The 19,649-nt window shown below is 44.4% G+C and overlaps 1 protein-coding gene across 1 annotated transcript in view; it reads left to right on the top strand.

Moving 5' to 3' along the window:
- The first annotated feature begins 4,794 nt into the window (after positions 1 to 4,794).
- The window catches only part of POLR1B (polymerase (RNA) I polypeptide B), a 24,748-nt gene continuing 9,893 nt past the window's right edge, over positions 4,795 to 19,649 (top strand). Inside the window, exons 1-8 of the mRNA XM_015416137.1 lie at positions 4,795 to 4,980; positions 6,835 to 7,002; positions 9,609 to 9,755; positions 11,290 to 11,422; positions 12,192 to 12,328; positions 15,061 to 15,284; positions 16,250 to 16,421; positions 18,126 to 18,297. Coding sequence (XP_015271623.1) covers positions 4,804 to 4,980; positions 6,835 to 7,002; positions 9,609 to 9,755; positions 11,290 to 11,422; positions 12,192 to 12,328; positions 15,061 to 15,284; positions 16,250 to 16,421; positions 18,126 to 18,297 — 1,330 coding nt within the window. The 5' untranslated portion in view covers positions 4,795 to 4,803. The remainder of the gene's footprint in view (positions 4,981 to 6,834; positions 7,003 to 9,608; positions 9,756 to 11,289; positions 11,423 to 12,191; positions 12,329 to 15,060; positions 15,285 to 16,249; positions 16,422 to 18,125; positions 18,298 to 19,649) is intronic.

The raw sequence follows: 19,649 nt of genomic DNA, 5'->3' as shown, positions 1-19,649 counted from the left end.
TTCAGCAGGTAAGATGTCATGATGCTGCAATGTTAAAGGTTATATATGAAGCTATTCTTTGAATATATGTATGTGTGTGTTATGGGGTGGTATTGTCTAGAAATGGAATGTTTACTTTGCTGCAGCTGTTGCAGATAGATGTATGTTTTATGTCATAGCAAAACATCCCACTCAGAATGTACATCTATGCTAAAAAACTAAATGTGCTACCACTACAGTTTTAAAGAGGTTGGCATGCAAATAATTATGAAAGCATTAATGTGATCTGTGGCACAGAACCAAGTGGATAAAACCAATTTCATCCAACCTTGCATATGGCACTGCCTTTAACTCTTCTCAGGCATTGCATTTCTGGCGTGCCTACCTTGCATACCAGGTGAGCACCCTACGTGCAGTTGCCATTTTGTGTGAAAAGGATAATGTGTGTATTTTGCAGCTTTGTGCAAACATGTACCCTCAAATATGAGTTTTGGGTACTGTGGCTGGAAAATACGTGCACTTCCTATTTAACACAACATGGAAGTCATATATACCAAGAGAATTGCTCATAGCATCCTTTCCTGGTACATGAGAGCCAGAAACACAATGATTTATAAGAGCTGAGAGTCTGGGACCTGAATGTAGATGAATGGTCAGAGCATTTCTCATTCTCTGGGCTCTTTCAGTTACAAGAAGAATACATTAAAGATCAAAAGGGTATTTAGTGTTGCTAAAATGCTTGAACTTCTAAAAAAAATCCAAAGCCACCCTGGGCTGTGTTCATGACACCAAAACTGACATCAGAATGATATTTTGTTTGTCTTCAGAATATTGTACTGCGATTTTTCTATGTTTGTGTCTGACAGAATATGTGGCGGTAAGCAGTGCATGGTTTGCTGAATTTTGTATTCAAACCTCTCTGAAGCAATTTTTTAAAAATAATAATAAACCCAACTTTTCCTTGTGGAACATTTGTGATTCTTCCTCCCCCTCCCCCCGAAAAATATCACTAAAAATATGGGACTATAGATACATAAGAAATGTCATGTGATCAACTTGTTACCTTTAAGAACATTACCAACTGGCTTAATATTAGCTGACTTTACGAATCTCTGCCTTCCTAAATGAATGGGGGATATGCGTCAAAGTAAACAGATTAGTGGAGCTGTGGTGGCTCAAGTGGTTAAGACGCTGAACTGCAGGCTATGGAAGGTCGGTAGTTCAGCAGTTCGAGACCCGGGTGCCGCATGATGGAGTGCGCTCCCGTCTCTAGTTCCAGCTCCTGCCAACCTAGCAGTTCGAAAGCAAGAAATTGCAAGTAGATAAATAGGTACCACTTCAGTGGGAAGGTAACAGCGTTCTGTGCGCCTTGGTGTTTAGTCATGCCGGCCACATGACCACGGAAACGTCTTCGGACAGCGCTGGCTCTTTGGCTTTGAAACGGAGATGAGCACCGCAACCCTAGAGTCGGATTGGACTGGCTTTCGAGCAAGGGAGCCTTTACCTAAACAGATTATGGCTACCTTCTGGAAAAGGTAGAAAAGAATTCTAACACTGTTCACCTCCAGCATCAGACATATGTGTTGCAGTGTCATTGTCATCTGGGTTAGCAAAGCCTACCTTCGGTTTGTATCAGAGTTTTTGTGAGGGTTGCCACCCTCAAAGTAGGGCCTGGAGATTCCCTAGAATTACAACTGGTCTCCTGGCTACAAAGATAAGTTCTCTGGGGAAAAAAATGGCTGATTTGTGGGTGGACTGGTGGGTATTATACCCTACTAAACACCCACCCCTTCCCAAGCCTGGCCCTCCCCAGGCTCAACCCCCAAATCTCCAGGAATTTGCCATCCCAGAGGTAGCAACCCTAGTTGTTGTCTAGGAACACACCACTTGCCAGTAGCTGCTGAGGCCTATATGTTTCAGGAGGTCCGGTTGAGAAGGTGCTGCAGGGCTACATTTTTATTCTGGCAAGCATTAACTATTCCCCCCCCCCACATACACACACGAGAGATTGACACTGCTGCCTTGGAACCACCCTGCTTTCCACAGTGACTCCACCCCCACAATGAAAGTACAACCAGAGAGAACCACAGAAAATAGATCAAGACCTAAACAGAAAGTGCAGTGGACAATAACGAAAACCAATTCACAAATTGGATATTAAAAAGTGCAAGGCATATATATTCCACTAAAGTACAATAAAGGTCACAATAGTTCACAGTACCAGTATTTCCAATTGCATATTGCATAGAAAAGTCCAAATTCATTCCAGAACAATCCATAGCACAAATTAATGTGAATAAAGTTACTTGTAAGAAAAATGTGCTTGTGTGCATAGTTCGTGCCAAAAAAAAGATGTGAGTTGATGTCATCAACTTAAAAATCAGTTCACAGATCACTTTTTCAGTGATCCAAGAGAGATCAATTCCAAGAGAATTCTATAACATACATAAATGCATGAAATAGTATACAATGCAGAAAAAATCATGTAAAATTATAATAGAAATTGAGCTTTCTGCCCATCCATCAATACACTTTCACATCAAGCACTGAAGCTGAAGCAATATGCTCAGAAAGATACCAAAAGCCTTATCACTTCACGAAGGAAACCAATAATTAACCACACCTGTGACAAAATTAAAGGAACAGAATCCGGCAGACACAACATACTTTACAAAAAACAGGAAAAATCAGTGGAAGAATTAAGACCAAAAGGCTAGTGTTTGATGTTTGTGAATCCAGAATGTTCTTCCTGAAGCAAGATCTTATGTATGTTCTCATTAACATTGGGAATACCCCTATATTTATACAAAACACAGAAATGCAGGTCATCAAGTGGATGATTAAATTCAAAATAGTGAGAAATCAAAGGAGCTTCCAAGATTCTATTCAAGCAGGATCTATGTTCCATCAAATGAACTTTAAGGAGGTGAGTAGTACTCCCCACATAGACTTTCAGACATGAACACTGAATCAATATGACGACAGCTGTAATGTTGTCCAACATTCAATGTTCATTTAAAAGGACATTTGGGAGGGTGAGAGATAAAGCAGAGGGCCTGCCACACTAATGTTACCCTTAAAGGCACTGTTTTGGCCTCATCCTAAACGGTATAATTCTATTACCATATGCAGCTACAACCTTTTTAATTATTAAAATGAGTGTGAGAGAAATGTGTTGAGGGGGAGAGAATATGAAACTACCTTATACTAAACCAGGCTGTTGGCCTATGGTGGGCCAACAGAGGGAGGGGCTGTGGCTCAGTGGCAGAGCATCCGCTTGGCATGCAGGTTCCAGGTTCAATACCCGGTATCTCCAGTTAAAAGTACTTAGTACTGGCAGTAGGTGATGTGAAAGACCTCTGCATGATATCCTGGAGAGCCACTACCAGTCTGAGTAGACAATACTGACTTTGATGGACCAAGGGTCTAATCTCCCTTATAAATAAAAGCCGAATGGTGGTGGCACTTCTCTAGAACGTTCCACATGCTCCAAAATCAGTTCGCTCTCTGATCTGTCATTCAGAGGGTCTCCCTATCCACTGGCTGCTTTGCCTGAGTCCTGCCTCCAACATTCTAAACATTTTGCTAATCCTCCCCCCCCCCCCCATAGCCAGTCAGGTTATTTGCATATGCAGCCTCATTGGCCTCTGCCTCTGAACACAGAAGTCATTTGCATATGCAACTTGATTGGCTTTTGCCTCTAACATTCTAAACAGTTTTGCTGTTCTGAGGTAAAATGTGTCCAATCTCCAGGTGAGGGCTGGAGATCACTCAGAATTACAGCTGCTTTCCAGATGGCAGAGATCAGTTCCCCTGGAGAAAATGGTGGGCTCTGTATATGCTGCTGAGGTGGCCCCCGTTATGACAGCCAATGTGACATAGCAATCAGGGCTTCAGAGCACGGGAGAGGCTGCAGGTGTGTGGGGGGAAGACAGCTGAAGAGTGAGGGGGAAATAAAGGTAGGTTGATGATTGGCTGGGAAAGAAGATAGGGTTGCCAACTCCAGGTGGAAAATTTCTGGAGATGTGAGGGATGGAGCCTGGAGAAGGTGAAGTTTCAGGAGGCATGATGGGACCTCGGACAGGTACAAAGCCATAGACTCCACCCACCAAACCAATTATTCCCTTCTAGGGAACCATCGTTGCCAATCTCCAGGTGAGGGCTGGAGATCACTCAAAATTACAACTGTTCTTTACATAGAAGAGATCAGTTCCTCTGGAGAAAATGGTGGCCTCAGTGTCATTATACCTTGCTGAGGTCGCCACAGCAAATTGATACTGTGTCCAAGGCCGGGGCACCCGCCCAGAGCCTCTTTCTAGAGGCAGTTGTATTTATTTCCACAACGGGCCTTTTTCCTAGTTCTATACTGATTTGTAGGCAGTTTCATATCAATATCTACTCTTAACCAGCAGCAGTAAGTCAGGGCTCCAGGTTTTCCACATAATTCGCTTTCTAACTGGAAACACTAGGGACTGAACTTGGGAGATCACGTTCTGCAAGCAAAGCAGATGCTCTACTGCGCCGAAGTTTAAGCAATGCTACTACACCAGCTGCCCCCTACAAGTCTAAAGAAAGAGGCTAGAGTTCCAAAAATACGCAGCACGCCAAATTCTCAGAAGCAGGCTACCTTCCTCCAAGCCCAGATGGCGCCATACCCTCCAGGCAGTGGAGAACACGAAAAGCTGCGCAGAGCAAGCTACGGAACATTGGTTTGGCGTGTTCTATGCGCAAGGCATTTTGGGAGTGTTCTGCTCTGCCAGCGAACTACACGTCCCAGCAAGCTCTGCGATCGGTTTCCGGCGTCTTGTACGCTCACAGAAAAGCATGGAAGCCGCGTGCAAGTGGCGGGATTTGCCGGATTCCCCCAGCCTTAAGCACTTGACGGAGCCGAGCTATGGGCTGGTTAAGGAACAGCAGCTCTCGGCGCTGCAGGAAGTGACACGAGCGCACATCGAGTCCTTCAACCATGCCGTGGGCGAAGGGCTGTACCGGGCAGTACAGGTGAAGCACTGCGGGGAAAGTGGGGCAGAGGGATCTGTGGGCTAAGCGGGTAGCCAAGGAAGAGAGGGAGTGAGCGGTGATCCCCGTTGATGTCTTTCCTGGTACCCGTTTGCTTCTTCTACCTGAGGGTCAATTTCAGACTCTTCGATGGAACAGGAAAAAGCAAGGACCTTTGGATTGGCCAGGCGCACCCATTCAGAAACCCCTGTTTCTAGCATAGACAGATATTTGGCTTGGAATCTCCCACACAGTGTTTTGTGGTTTCTCCTTCCGATCTCCACATTGTGATGCCTGCTACCGTTTCCTAGAAGTCCAAAAGCGCCCGCAAGCTAAACGAAGTTAGGGGGGCCCTTGACTAGTGCACAGATGCACAAAACTGCGTTATAGCAAGTCAGGCCATTGACCTGTTTAGCTCGGTTTTATGTTTTCTGGGGTCTTAGGGAGAGGAATATCCTCCCTAGCCCAGTATTTAGATAGAGATGCTAGGAATTTAACCAGGGTATTTTCAGTGGAAAGTATGTGTCCTGTCATTAGGTTCTGGCCCCTCACTGTAGCATCATGGGTGATGAGGAATGAAGAAGATGAATAAGGCTTCTGTTTCCTATTAGAACTTAAGAACATAAGAGAAGCCAATGTTGAATCAGGCCAATAGCCCATCTAGTCCAACACTCTGTCACACAGAGGCCAAAAATATCAGGGGCCATCAGGAGGAACCACCAGTGGGGCCAGGACACTAGGAGCCCTCCCACTGTTGCCCCCCCCCCCAAGCACCAAGAATACAGAGCATCACTTGCCCCAGCCTGAGAGTCCCTGTCTATACCTTGTGGCTAATAGCCACTGATGGACTTCTGCACCATATGCTTATCTAATTCCCTCTTGAAGCTGTCCATGCTTGTAGCTGCCCCCATCTCCTGTGGCAGTGAATTCCATGTGTTAATCACTCTTTGGGTGAAGAAGTACTTCCTTTTATTTGTTCTAACCCGACTGCTCAGCAATTTCATTGAGTGCCCACGAGTTCTTGCATTGTGAGAAAAGGACTTCCTTCTCAACCTGCTCTATCCCATGCATAATCTTATAAACCTCAGTCATGTTACCCCTCAGCCGTCATTTCTCCAAACTAAAGAGCCCCAAGCATTTTAACCTGTCTTCATAGGAAAAGTGTTCCAACACTTTTATCATTCTAGTTGCCCTGCACTTTTTCCAATGCTACAATATCCTTTTTGAGGTGTGGTGACCACCAGTTCTGGAGTACACAGTACTCCAAATGAGGTCGCACCTTCAATTTATACAGGAGAATTATGATACTGTCTCGACATTTTCATTGAGTTATCTACTACAACTCCAAGATATCTCTTTTGGTCAGTCTCTACCAGTTTGGACCCCATCAATGTGTATTTATATTTAGGATTTTGGGCTCCAATGTGCATCACTTTGCACTTGGCCACATTGAGCCCCGTTTGCCATGTTGACGCCCACTCCCATCCTCGACAGATCCCTTTGGATGCAAGCACTTCTCATCTTCCACAGTGAAGACAGAGTCAAAAAATGCATTTAGCTTCTCAACCATTTCCCTATCATCCTTCAGTACTCCTTTTACCCCTTGGTCATCCAAGGACCCCACTGCCTCCCTGACTGGTTTCCTGCTTCTAATGTATTTGAAGAAAGTTTCATTGTTGGTCTTTATGTTTTTTGCTATATGCTCCTCATATTCCCTTTTTGGCTTCCTGATCACAGACTTGCATTTTATTTGCTCTATGTAATAGTTGCCTCTGACACGGTAGGCTGAATCTCTTATATGCTGTTTGTTTCTAATGAGTGTAGATAACCTTTGGGTTGGCTTGTTTTTCTTTTCAGGCTATTCCACCTCTAGAGTTTGCATTTAAGCATGATCGGATCACTTTGGCAATTATTGGGGCTGTGATCAGTCCACCTATGGTACCAAAGGGCAGTATATGTAAAGAACTGAAAGTTTACCCAGCAGAATGCAGGGGGCGCAGAAGCACCTACCGTGGGAAACTGATGGTGAGTAACAGTGTAAAGGAGTGAAATGATGCTTCATCGTGTTCTGAGCATCTTTATATGCACCTTAGAAAGCCAAAAGGTTTAAAAACTGAAAGTTTTTAATGTATAGAGGGTGTATGACTGATAAGGTGAGTGGCAAAGTGGGGGGAAGATACGGATACTAGCTCTCCTCTGGTGAGAGCTCTGCTGACAGAAGGGGAAGAAGGAAGCAATTTGGTCTTATCCCAGATGAACTCCTGATCACTGTGGCTATTAGCCCATGTAGGTTCTGCAACCCTGGGAACAAACTTGCCTAGTTGGAAAAGACTGCTCGGGGAAGGGGAAAGTGGAGAAGATCCACAGGCCTTTCACTGGATCCAACTCAGGGTATATATGGGAGTGGTAAATATGTGGAGGTCTTCTCACATAACAATCTGGAGAGATAGAAAAGAGCAAGAGTCCAGTAGCACCTTAAAGACTAACAAAATACACGGCAGGGTGTGAGCTTTCGTGAATTGAGCAGTGATTCATGGAAGCTCATACCATGCCACATATTTTGTTAGTCTTTAAGGTGCTACTGGATTCTTGCTCTTTTCTACTGCTACAGACAGACTAACGTGGCTACCCATCTTGATCAGTCTGGAGAGAGAGAAAGAGCTTCTTACAGAGAAGATTAAAAGGAAATAAATGTATGTGTTTGTAAGTGACACCTCCCCACAGGATGAGAACTTACTATTGCTGTGCAATTCTGCCTTGGAATGCAAACATCAGTGTGTTAAATAGGTCCCTGTTACTGATGAAACCTTGTTGTATGTGCTAGATCTAAGTATCTGGGTCATTTAAGTGCACATCAAAAACTTTCCTGCTTAAGATTAAAACATTTCAATGGTGGTGATCTTATGTATTGGTGTCTTAATTCTCCTATCTTGTAGTTAGTAACTTATCATTTTATTTGGGTTTGAACCATGTATTCTGTGGATGCTTTATGGTGTCCCCCCCCCCCCCCCCCAATGGGGAATTTGTAAAACCAGCATGATGTGATGAATAGAATGTTGGATTTAGACTTGAGGAGACCTATGCGCAAATTCCTGTTCAACACCGAGACTGAGTGTGTGACCGTGGGCCAAAGGATGGTGTTAATTCCACATCTCTCCAGTGGGTCATCCTTTAGACTTAGCATGGAGAAGCACCATGTAGTTTGTTTCATGCTTGGGGGGGGGGGTCCCTCAGTACTGGTTGCCTTTGTAAAATATTTACCTTGTAACTATTCCTTTCCTAGGGTTTACAGAGGATTACAAAGCATCTCAAGTAATTTTTATATTTTTTTTGTTTTTATATTATTTTTTCTATATTTCTTATAAATAATTCACCATTGTATTAATTATCATATAAACATTAACACATAGAATCGTATATCCAAACATCTAAGTATCGTCTTTTTATATCTCACAAAAGATATTGCACAACCCCCTTATTAACACCAGTCCTCCTTATTTGTACAAACGTTTTTAGAGGGAGGACTCCTTTAAGTCTATTTTGAATTAGTGCTCATTCTTCCTCCAACAAAGGTCCAGATATCCTCTTGTTTCAGTGTCTTCCTCAGGGAGTTCAACAGATATTTTCAAGCACAAGGTGGCTGTCATACGGGGCCCACCTCAGCAGCATATAAGGATACAGAGCCCACCATTTTCTCCAGGGGAACTGATCTCTGCTATCTGGAAAGCAGTTGTAATTCTGAGTGATCTCCAGCCCTCACCTGGAGATTGGACACATTTTACCTCAGGACAACAAACTGTTTAGAATGTTAGAGGCAAAAGCCAATCAAGTCGCATATGCAAACGACCTCTGTGTTCCGAGGCAAAGGCCAATGAGGCTGCATATGCAAATAACCTCTGTGTTCTGACTGGCTATGGGGGGGGAGAACAGCAAAATGTTTAGAATGTTGGAGGCAGGACTCAGGCAAAGCAGCCAGTGGATAGGGACACCCTCTGAATGACAGATCAGAGAGCAAACTGATTTTGGAGCGTGTGGAATGTTCTAGAGAAGTGCCACCACCATTCAGCTTTTATTTATAAGGGAGATTGTTGCTTGTTTAATGCTTTAGATGTTCATTGTTGTAAATAATTATTATTTAAAAACAAATAATAATAAAATAATAATAAAAAACGAATTTATAAGAAATATAGAAAAAATAATATAAAACCAAAAATATATTAAAAATTACTTGAGATACTTTGTAATAATCTGTAGCACGGTATTTGTTGATTTTTGGTATTTTCTACTTACTTTGGGTCCTATTTTGGTTTTGTGCCTTTCCTAGGGTTGCCAGGCCCCTACCTTCTTGCCAGCAGGGGGTGGTGGTGGAGGTTCTGTTCCTGGATGTTGCGGGCGCGCACTTTGCGTGCACACCATGATTATGTCACCTCCAGGTGACACCGGGGAGCTCTTGGGGAGTGGGGCTCCCCCTGCTGGCAGCTGGCCAGTGGGCAGATCAGAGGGCTGGAAATCAGGGAACCCCTGCCCCCATTGGTGGGATGGCAACCATATCCTTTCCCCTATTTTGTATCTTTTCTCTTTTATTGTTATATCTATACGTTTCTAAAATTATTCATATTTTTTCTATATAGGCTGATATTAGCTGGTCATTGAATGGCTCCCCTAAAGGGATTATTAAGCAGTCCCTTGGAAATATTCCAATTATGGTGAAGTCCAAGCTATGCAATCTCTATGGCCTTTCTCCCAAAGAACTAATCGAACACCACGAGGAAGAAGAGGTAACAGTTAATCTTGGTGCTGTCTGATGCAGAGTTACATGAACAAAAGTCCCTCTAAGGATTGAAGCCTTAGCCAGAGTTCATACTGTTTAATAGTAGTTCTGGAAACTGATTAAAGATTTTATCTATGGACGCCTTTTAATATGAAAATAAATGTTCTCATTGCCAAAATGCCAACATTGGTGAGTTTTTAAAATACTGGATATATGAGAATGCTAGTAGAGAAAAGCTTTAATATGTTGAAGGAACAATGTCTGAGTCCAGTGGCACCTTTAAGATGAACACAGTTTAATACTGGGTATAAGTATAAGGAGCTGTGGTGGCTCAAGTGGTTACGACGCTGAACTGCAGGCTGTGGAAGGTCAGTAGTTCTGCAGTTTGAGACCCGGGTGCCGCATGATGGAGTGAGCTCCCATCTCTAGTTCCAGCTCCTGCCAACCTAGCAGTTCGAAAGCAAGAAATTGCAAGTAGATAAATGGGTACCACTTCAGTGGGAAGGTAACAGCGTTCCCTGCGCGTTGGTGTTTAGTCATTCCGGCCACATGACCACGGAAACGTCTTCAGACAGCGCTGGCTCTTCGGCTTTGAAACGGAGATGAGCACCGCAACCCTAGAGTCGGATTTGACTGGCTTTCGAGCAAGGAAACCTTTACCTTTATAAGCTTTTGTGGGCATGTATAGTGCTTTGTTCTCTTGCTTCAGACCAACACGGCTACTCACCTGAATATAATATGTTGAGCTGATGTTAACATAAAGCTGCCAAATCATACCATAATCACCAAGTCATGTGTACCCCATGGGCTGACACCTTTGTCTTTCTTCCTAATAACACAGGCGTTTCCCATTTCTCGTAGAGCCAAATGGAGTGTGACAGTGTCCTCATTACCACCACAAGGACACTGACACCATTTTATAGATACTACAAAGTGCTGGGGGGCGGGCCTCCCTGCAGAGCTCTTGTCCCCTCCTGCTGTGTTTTTTTAAGTGCTAAATAAGCTGTGGGGGGGGGAGTGTTCACTTCTCAGTTTCTGTGATTAATTATTACACCTCCTCCAGTGTTATAAATCCAGGGGTATAAATCCAATCTCTCTTTAATAATCATACTTAGGAAAAATAAACAGTTTGTAACAATCTTTAGAAGCACATTTGCAAACTATGGGTTGAGCAGATGACGGTTAGTATATACAGTGCAGACCTTTAATACTAACCATAGCTAGCTGTGAAACAGAAGGTAGGGGGGTTGGAGGGAAAGGAGTGCATGAGCCTACAGGATATCCTCCTCTGCCAACCATGGTTAGCCTAAGCAGTATTCTGTGTCCCCTGCCATTGTTGTTATGGAAAAGCCATGTTTCTTTTTCATTCCCTGATACTTCTGACCAGAAGAGTCTGAAAATGCCCAAGAATGCCTTTAATTTGGTGTGCCAAGACTTAAACATTTTCCTTTGTTAATTAACTAATGCTGGAATTGATCTCCCTGTTAACTCTCGCAGCTTTCCTTAGTACTAAATGCTATGAATTTTTATTCTTTTGGCAGGAAATGGGAGGCTATTTCATAATTAATGGTATAGAAAAGATAATTCGAATGGTAATCATGCCAAGGCGCAACTTCCCCCTTGCACTGATAAGACCAAAGTGGAAATCCAGAGGCCCTGGCTACACACAATATGGTAATTGTTTAAAGTTATTGTATGTCCTATTACAATAATACTTCTTTTTTTTTAATGTGCCTGTTTTAATTCTGTGAGAAACCCTGATGCAGTAAACAGAAGAATGGCTTCTCCAGTCCACACCCATCAGGCATAGTCAGTCACCACTTCTCAGGTTATCGAATGCTTAAATAACATCATAGTACAGCACAACTGCATTGGAGGGGGCATAGCTCAGGGGTGACGCATGTACTTTGCACCCCACATCTCCAGAAGCAGGGCTGTTTGAGACATCAGAAACAAGGGTCATATGTTCAGTGTTGTCATTGTTTTCATTTGCAAAACATGAATGTTAATTACATGGTAGCTAGTGAAACTAAATTGTGTAGCCCTTATATCAGTTTGTCATTGCATGCCTTTTCAGTTTTGCAGCAATCTCGATTTTTTTTTTAACTGTTAAGTTTCAGGAATGAGTTTATTGTAAACATAAGAACATAAGAGACGCCAATGTTGGATCAGGCGTCTCTTATGTTCTTATTTGTGTGGTTCATCTCTTGAGAAATCAGATTGGTTTCATTTGGAATAGTTGCATCAGTCACACCGTGGTTCAATGTGAGGAAAACCAGGGCCTGGACTCCTTGTCTTTGAAGAGTGCTAAGGGCAAACAGCATGTAAATTAGTAAAATGTAAATGTAAAACGTTCACTTTTCACTTTTCAACTGCTTGTAATTGTGTTAGATGGTAGCATGATGTAGTAATACTGAGATGTCTTCCTTTTTGTTGGCATTAGGTGTCTCAATGCACTGCGTTAGAGATGAGCACACTGCTGTTAACATGACCCTTCATTATCTTGAAAGTGGCACAGTGATGGTGAACTTCATTCGTCAGAAAGAATTGTTCTTTATCCCACTGGGATTCGTGCTGAAGGTATTGTAGTAATTATCAGTACATTAAAATCCTTTCTACATTTATGGGCTATTTTAGCATGATGCAGTAACCCTGCAAATACTGGGATTAGTCTGTTTACTTCCTATCCTAACTGCCTTTAGATACTGCCTTTCCATCAAGGCACTCAAAGCTGTTTAACAATGTAATCTACTATACGCTGAAATAATAAAGAGCAGCAATTGCCTCTGGGCTTCTCCTCCTCTCCAGGCACGCAGTTCTTTAATTAGCCCCAGGGAAGCTAAGGAAATGCAATCACAACTTAATTCTTTCAGGTCTCCTTTCCATCCAGGTTGGCGTCTCCAAGGCAGCAAACATTAAAACATTTCAGTCATGGGCAACACATATGAATAAACATGGAGCAGGGGTCCATGAGTGGGTGTTAGCCACAACGTATAGATGGGACATTATGTTGAGGCAGTGATGCTCTGTATTCTTGGTGCTTGGGGGGCAACAGTGGGATGGCTTCTGGAGTTCTGGCCCTGCTGGTGGATCTACTGATGGCACCTCAGCTTTGGCCATTGTGTAACACAGACAGTTGGACTGGATGGGCCATTGACCTGATCCAGCATAGCTTCTCTTATGTTCTTAATCCTGAGGGCTGCTGTGATGGTGGTGGCCAGTCATCAGTGTAAAAGTGCACTGCTGGACATTTTGCAGGGAGAATTAACAACACGAGTTCCTCTGCAAGACATAGATGGCATAGCAAACATGCTGAAGTTTGTAGCAACCCTAGCAACATCCACCAATCAGAAAATGGCAGCCAATGACCCCCCCACCCCCCTGTGAGTGGCGCACTCAGAAGCAGCCAATCATCATCCACTGATCTGGCCATTCCTCCTTGACTCCACTCCCCACGTCCAACAGACATGGAGGAAAGACCCAGAAATAGTGCAACCCCAACAAAGACACATGGGCTGAGTGACTCCCCAGCACACAGGGCAGTGGCATCTATGCAATGGACAGAACAGCCACTTCTTCCCTAGCAAGAGCCTGACTGGCAGCAAAAGGCTGCCCACACACATAATCATCCCTGCTCTGAGCTTCACACACCCCTTCCCAGGAAAAGGGTTTAAAAAAAAAGGACAGAGGCCACACTTGAACCCACAGCCTCCAGACCCAAGACCAGCACCCTAACCACTGGGCCATGAGGATAGGTTCAAAGCAGGCAAGCCATGAAGCAATGGCACTCCATTGATGTCTCTACCAGCCCAATGGGGCCAAGCAGAGACCATTGCACAGACGGGCATGGCTCAGTGGAAAGGCACTGCATTTGAATAGCACAGCCAAGGTTCCCACAGGGGGAGAGGTCAGTGGCAGGCAAAAGCCTGAGAACTGACGCTTTCCCCTGCAGAAGAGGCAACAGGATGGCTCGGCTGGTGGGCCACCCCAGAGACCCATTTTTTGGGGGGCAGGGACACCACTCTACAACCTTCAGCCCCTTTATGCTGGACCCGTGGCAGTAGCTCCCTTGCATCCACCCTGGGTCCCCTGCCCAGTATTGCTAACCTGCATGGCGTATGATATGCCAGCACTGTTCCAGGAGAGTGTGGGACCCACAGACTCCCCCCCCCCATGCTAGAGCGGCCACACATACCCTCAGATCACCCACCAGTCCCCTGCCCAGTATTGCTAACCTGCATGGTGTATGATATGCCAGCACTGCTCCAGGAGAGTGTGGGACCCACAGACACACACACACCCCATGCTAGAGCGGCCACACACACCCTCAGATCACCCACCTGTTTCCCATGCAAAGTGCACTCAGCTTTCAGCCGTGGCTATAGCTATGTGGGGGCAGTGCCCCCCCCCGAACCTGCGGTGGCCCCACCCTGGGAGGATGCCAGACTTACCCACCCCCAATGCTCTGTGCTCCTTACTCCCGTGTGCAGTTGCCACAGCCTCGCCAGCTCTTCCTGACTTCCAGCTGGAGCCCCTCCTGCCAGCTGTCTGAGCTTGGAGAGGAGCAGAGGCCGGCAGCTGAAGCAGCAATGGCAACCACAGCTCATGGCTCCTCGAGGAGGCGACTGAGAAGAGAGCATGTGCGGGGTTGGCCGCTGCTGAGTCCCGTCCCCCGTCCCCCCCGTGAAGCGATGGCTGGGCCCTGCCGCAGTGGCTTCTCTCCTGGGGTGTTGGAGGAGCACTAGGACCCAGTGCCTCCCATGGTGTGGGCGGAGGGGATCATGAGGCTGGGTAGGCAAGGGAGGAGGGGAGGCCCTTCGGATCAATTTGCAGCCAAGTTGCGCTGCTTAAGGGAGGGTTGTGCAGAGAACAGGGCAGAGGGGCTAGGCTTTGTGGTTTGTTCTTTTTACTTTTCTGTCAACATTTTTGGAGTTGTGTCCTGGAAAAGTATCCCTCGAACAATGGGCACTGACAGGTAAGGACAGGGCTGTGTGCGTTGTGGAGCAAATTTATGCTAAAATTTCTTTGGAGAGACTATTATTGTATGTAACTGTCAATTGTAAAATTGTGTTGACTGATTTATTATGTCATCTGTAGTCTGTGATTTTAGAAACTTTTATGGGTCTGTTTTTAATGGATGTTGTAGCTCACCTTGACTCCATAAGTGAAGAAAGGTGTGCTAGAAGTGCTTCAGTTAAATAAATGTTAGATTGCCGGTGTTGTTACAAACTTTAGACAAACTGACCCCTTCACAGCATGTTGCCCTGTTTTCTAATTAACTGGTTCCAGCTTTCCCTTTTTTTGTGTTCCAGGCATTAGTTAATTTCTCAGATTTCCAGATTTTCCAAGAGTTGATGAAAGGAAAAGAAGAAGATACTTTCTACAGAAACTGTGTGTGTCAGATGCTGAGGCTAGTGGTTGAAGAAGGCTGCATCACGCAGAGACAGGTTCTGAACTTCCTGGGTCAGCGCTTCAGAGTGAAACTGGACCTTCCCGAGTGGCACACCAGTGAACAAGTTGGAGAATTCCTGTTTGAGTATGTCTAAGTTTAAGTAACTTCTTGGTGTCCAGATTTACAGTTCATAACTACTTGTGTGAGAAAACAAAGTCCACTGATAGTTGATCATAGCGTATCCTTTTATGATCCGTAAGCCTCTAAAGCAATTTGAGTTAAACTATTCCTCACAGGGTAGTTTTAGGTGACGTTGCTGCTGCCAAGTTATTTTATCTGTTCTGGCCTGTGTTGACATATTTAAGAAGAGCTCTGCTGGGTCAGACCAAAGGCTTCTCCATAATCCTTGTGCGCAGTAGCCAGCAAGATGAAGTCAAGAGCCTCTGAAAGTGGACAGTCTGAATAGCTATTTTACCTATGTCTGGACTTGTCAAATAGTTTTAAGTCGTCTATAACATGAGAAGTTCAGAACCAAATCAGTTTGGAAATCTTTTAAGTCAACCTATGAATGGCCCCAAACCAAAAATTTGGCCTTTTTTGTGTTGCATCTCTGTAGCTGATAAAAGTTAAAGATATGTAGTTTCAGAAAATGTTAATATGGAAAAATTAATTATACTGCTAGGGAATCTGTAATTCAAAACAGTGAAATTCAGTAACTAGAATAAATTATGTATATTAGGCTGTTTCCAAGTTCCTGTTTATATATTTTTCACAAAAGCCAGTACCTACTCTGCTTTTTATGATAGTTCTTATTACAAATCTTCACTCAGAAAGCTACTATTTTCAGTAAGGAAAAAGTAATGTAATTTTGTTTTCTGTCTTTTCCAGTAAAGATGATCTCTAGCAATGTGAATAAACAGTTTTTGCGCATTGTCTAACAGACAGTTTGTGTTACCTTAAAAGTAGCAAAAACACAGCAGGGATAGCAATTGATTAAAGTTACTGTCAAGCTAAAAATCTGAAGTAACAGATACTATTTGGTTGAAAAAATGATCAAGGGTAACCATGGTAAATTAGACTAATAGTGATCATTTTGTTTGTTCCGGCAGCCAGTGCATCTGCATACACCTGAAAACCAACGCTGAAAAGTTCTACTTGCTGTGTCTCATGACCCGGAAACTGTTTACTTTAGCTAAAGAAGGCTGCATGGAAGAGAATCCTGACAGTTTAATGAATCAAGAAGTGCTCACTGCAGGACAACTTTACCTCATGTTTTTAAAGGTATTACTTGAGAGTGCTGTGTTTGGAGTTTTTTTAAAGAAGTCTTGCCAGAACCTACCATTATATAGAGCTAGGAACACATAATAGTAGGTTTTGTAAGCTATGTAAAATCCTCTGTTAGCCCGCTTCTGGCTATTTTACTGTCTTCTCTTGGCTTCATTCTAATAACCTTAGGCAGTACCAGGACATCTAGATACTGAGTGACTAAAACAGGGTTTCGACATGCCCTGCCTTGCATCTTATGCAAAAGAGTCCTTTTAATCCCCCTGATTTATTGCTTTTCACCTTGGATCATATTGGAAGTCAAAGCTAAGTGTGGCTACAAGAATACAGACCCATACAACAGGCAGTAGCCAAGAACCCTGGGACTTCTGTCACTATTCTGCAGGGGAGCCAAAAAGCATGAGCCACCCGTTTCCTGACTCCACACTCCCATCAGAGGTGTTCTGATTGCAAGTGAATGTGTGTGCTGAATATCCCTTGAATAAAATGGCACGCTGGGTCACTTCACAGTAGGAGCTTCAGTCACTTAAAGAATTAGTCACACCAGGTAGTTCAGTGTCCTAGGGGGAGATCTTGTGCTTTAACGTGTTCAGTTACCCTGGCAAAGGAAGTTTAGCTACACTGCTGATGCTCTATTCTGGCTGCGGTCACACGGAGAATTAGCCACACTACAGAGACGGAAGATAGGCGGATTTTCCAGGCATTATCAAACCGCAACATCTGGGAAGCGTAGAGCTCCCGTGGCTAACCCGAGGCTTCCCGCCGAAGATGTGGGGTAAAAAACTAGTACCTCTGACGTACTAGTTTCCGGAAACCGCGGGGCAAGGGCAGGCGTCTGATCACGTTTCCGGTGGTAGCTCGTGGCATCCGGCACCCGCCCATGTCCCGTCGCGAAAAGGTTTTTTTTCCCCAAGTCTCCACGGGATACACACAAGCACCCAGCGGCACATGCGCACCCTTCGGTTTAAAAAAAAACACACACAACCCCCGCCGCACCACTTCTTTGCCGCACCGCAGGATTGACGTATGATCGGCTCCTCCCCACGAACCACGGGATGTCGGCTGGACGTTTGATCCGGCGGCCGCGCGGTAGTTCACTCCGGGGCAAACAGCCACGCCCCCCCCGCGATATCCGGCACGTGTGACCGGGGCCTCTGATTGTTTCCCACTGATACTCTCCTGTGTGCTCCCCCTCGCATAGGTTTGCCAAGAATTTAGGTCTTAAGAAGCCACACCTAGGTAGCAGTTTAAGAAGGCAACTTCCCCTCACTTATTTGAGTGCTGCAATGAGACGGCCAGAAGTGTCTCCAAGTGGCTTAATGGTTGTTACAACAGTATTGTTTATTCCCTCCTTCCAGCTTTCTCATAATCTAGGTTCCAGTGTATTCAGACTCACATAGCAAATTCAATTAAATCACTGGTATTTATTTCCATGGAAGACATTTGACAAGAAGGTATAATCACATGTGCGGGACTTCTGTCACTATTCTGCAGGGGAGCATGTGTGCATGGCCTGGCCGTGACCACTCAGCAGGCAATTTGAGGCAGACCTAGGGCAGATTGAGCTGTATTTCATCCATCCCTATATTGGGGCAGGAGTGTCCCTTATTGCATGCTCATTTGTAACATGGCAAAGTGTTGTCTTATGTAAATGCTGTTTGCACGTGATGCATTTTTTCTTGTTTTTATCCTGTATCACAGGAGAAGATGGAAGCTTGGTTACAGTCCGTTAAAATAGCCTTAGAAAAGAAAGCTCAGAAGTCAAACGTAACAATTAATTCAGAAAGCATGATGAAGATTGTTGGCCTAGGAACAGATTTTACAAGGATGTTTGAATTCCTCCTTGCCACTGGTAATCTGCGATCTAAAACCGGTAGGTATACTGAAACCATGACAAGGCCCCAAAGTGTCTGAAGGTTTTTTGCCACAAATAAGGCAAAATATACTTTTAACATCCAGGATGGTTCTCTGAGTTAGAGAAGAATTTTCTACTTTTTCATGCTGCATATTCCTCTGGACTTCCAATGCACTGCCCCCTTGCAGACTGCCATTCATCAAGGTCTTTTTACTCCCTAAATTCCTTTCTCAGAGGTGCTCTAAACAATGCCAGTCATGTGATATTGTCAAACAGAGGCACTTCCAATGCAGCAGACACCTTGTTATAATTTCCCCCCCCCATAGTATATTGAATCTGTCTACTAATTCTACACAAATGTTAGGGGCATTTCATAGGTAAGGTATTGATATATCTCATTCTCAACATGACCCCACCTGTGGATACTGAAATTCAGAGATTAGGGCCATGTACAAACAAGACTGATTTTCCTGCAAACCTGAACAAACCCTAGGTTTGTAGAAAATCCCAAATAATAAAAGCAGTGCTTTTATCCTCAGTGGTCATTGCTAGGCAACTACTAAACTATTGCCAGCCTCCAAGTCTTGGTTTCTGTCTGTAAAAGGCAGGGGGAGGGGGCAGTGCCCTTTCCAGGGCTGCTTTGGCCTTTGAGGGAAGACTCAAGGTAAGCCCACCAGCAACCACTGGGTTACTTGCTACGTCATGACTTACATGACTCATCCAGTCTCAGCTCCTTGCAGCTGTTCAACAGCTGCTAATGCACAAAAACTAGTATGTTCTGGTTAGAGTTTCAGGCTAGAATCAGGGAGACCTGAGTTCAAATCCCCACTCTGCCATGGAAGTTTACATGGACCTTGGGCCAGTTACACAATCTCAGCCAGACCTAGCCCACTGGTTGTTGTGTGGATAAAACAGGAGATGAGAAAGATACAAACTGCTTTGGGTCCCCATTGCAAAGAAAGGCAGGGTATTCTGTCCTTATATATAATTGAGTTTTGGTCCCACAACGTTCTATGCACTCCAAAATCAGTTGGCTCCGTGATGTGTCAATCACAAGGTATCTCTATCCACTTCCTGTGTTGCCTGAGTTCTCTCCCACCCACTGCAGCCTAGGCCACTCTTCTCTGATTGGGCCAGCGTTTCAAGGTCATTTGCATATGGAAGCTAATTGGACTTCATTCCGCACCTCAAATTCCCCCCGCTCCCAACGAGGCAGATGGAACTCTCAGTGGCATATGTGACCTGGTATATTCTGAGATAAAATATGTCCTCACCCACAACACATCACTTCCCCTTCAAAAGAAACAAACCCAAGAACACAACCATGCCACACCATAAAAAAGACACGCAGAATACCACAAAGCAAAAAA

The sequence above is a fragment of the Gekko japonicus genome, unplaced genomic scaffold (assembly GCF_001447785.1).
Source record: "Gekko japonicus isolate JY-2015 unplaced genomic scaffold, Gekko_japonicus_V1.1 scaffold339, whole genome shotgun sequence".
NCBI classification, from domain to species: domain Eukaryota; kingdom Metazoa; phylum Chordata; class Lepidosauria; order Squamata; family Gekkonidae; genus Gekko; species Gekko japonicus.
The sequence above is the reverse complement of the archived record's forward strand: the minus strand, read 5'-3'. Positions and strand labels throughout refer to the sequence as shown.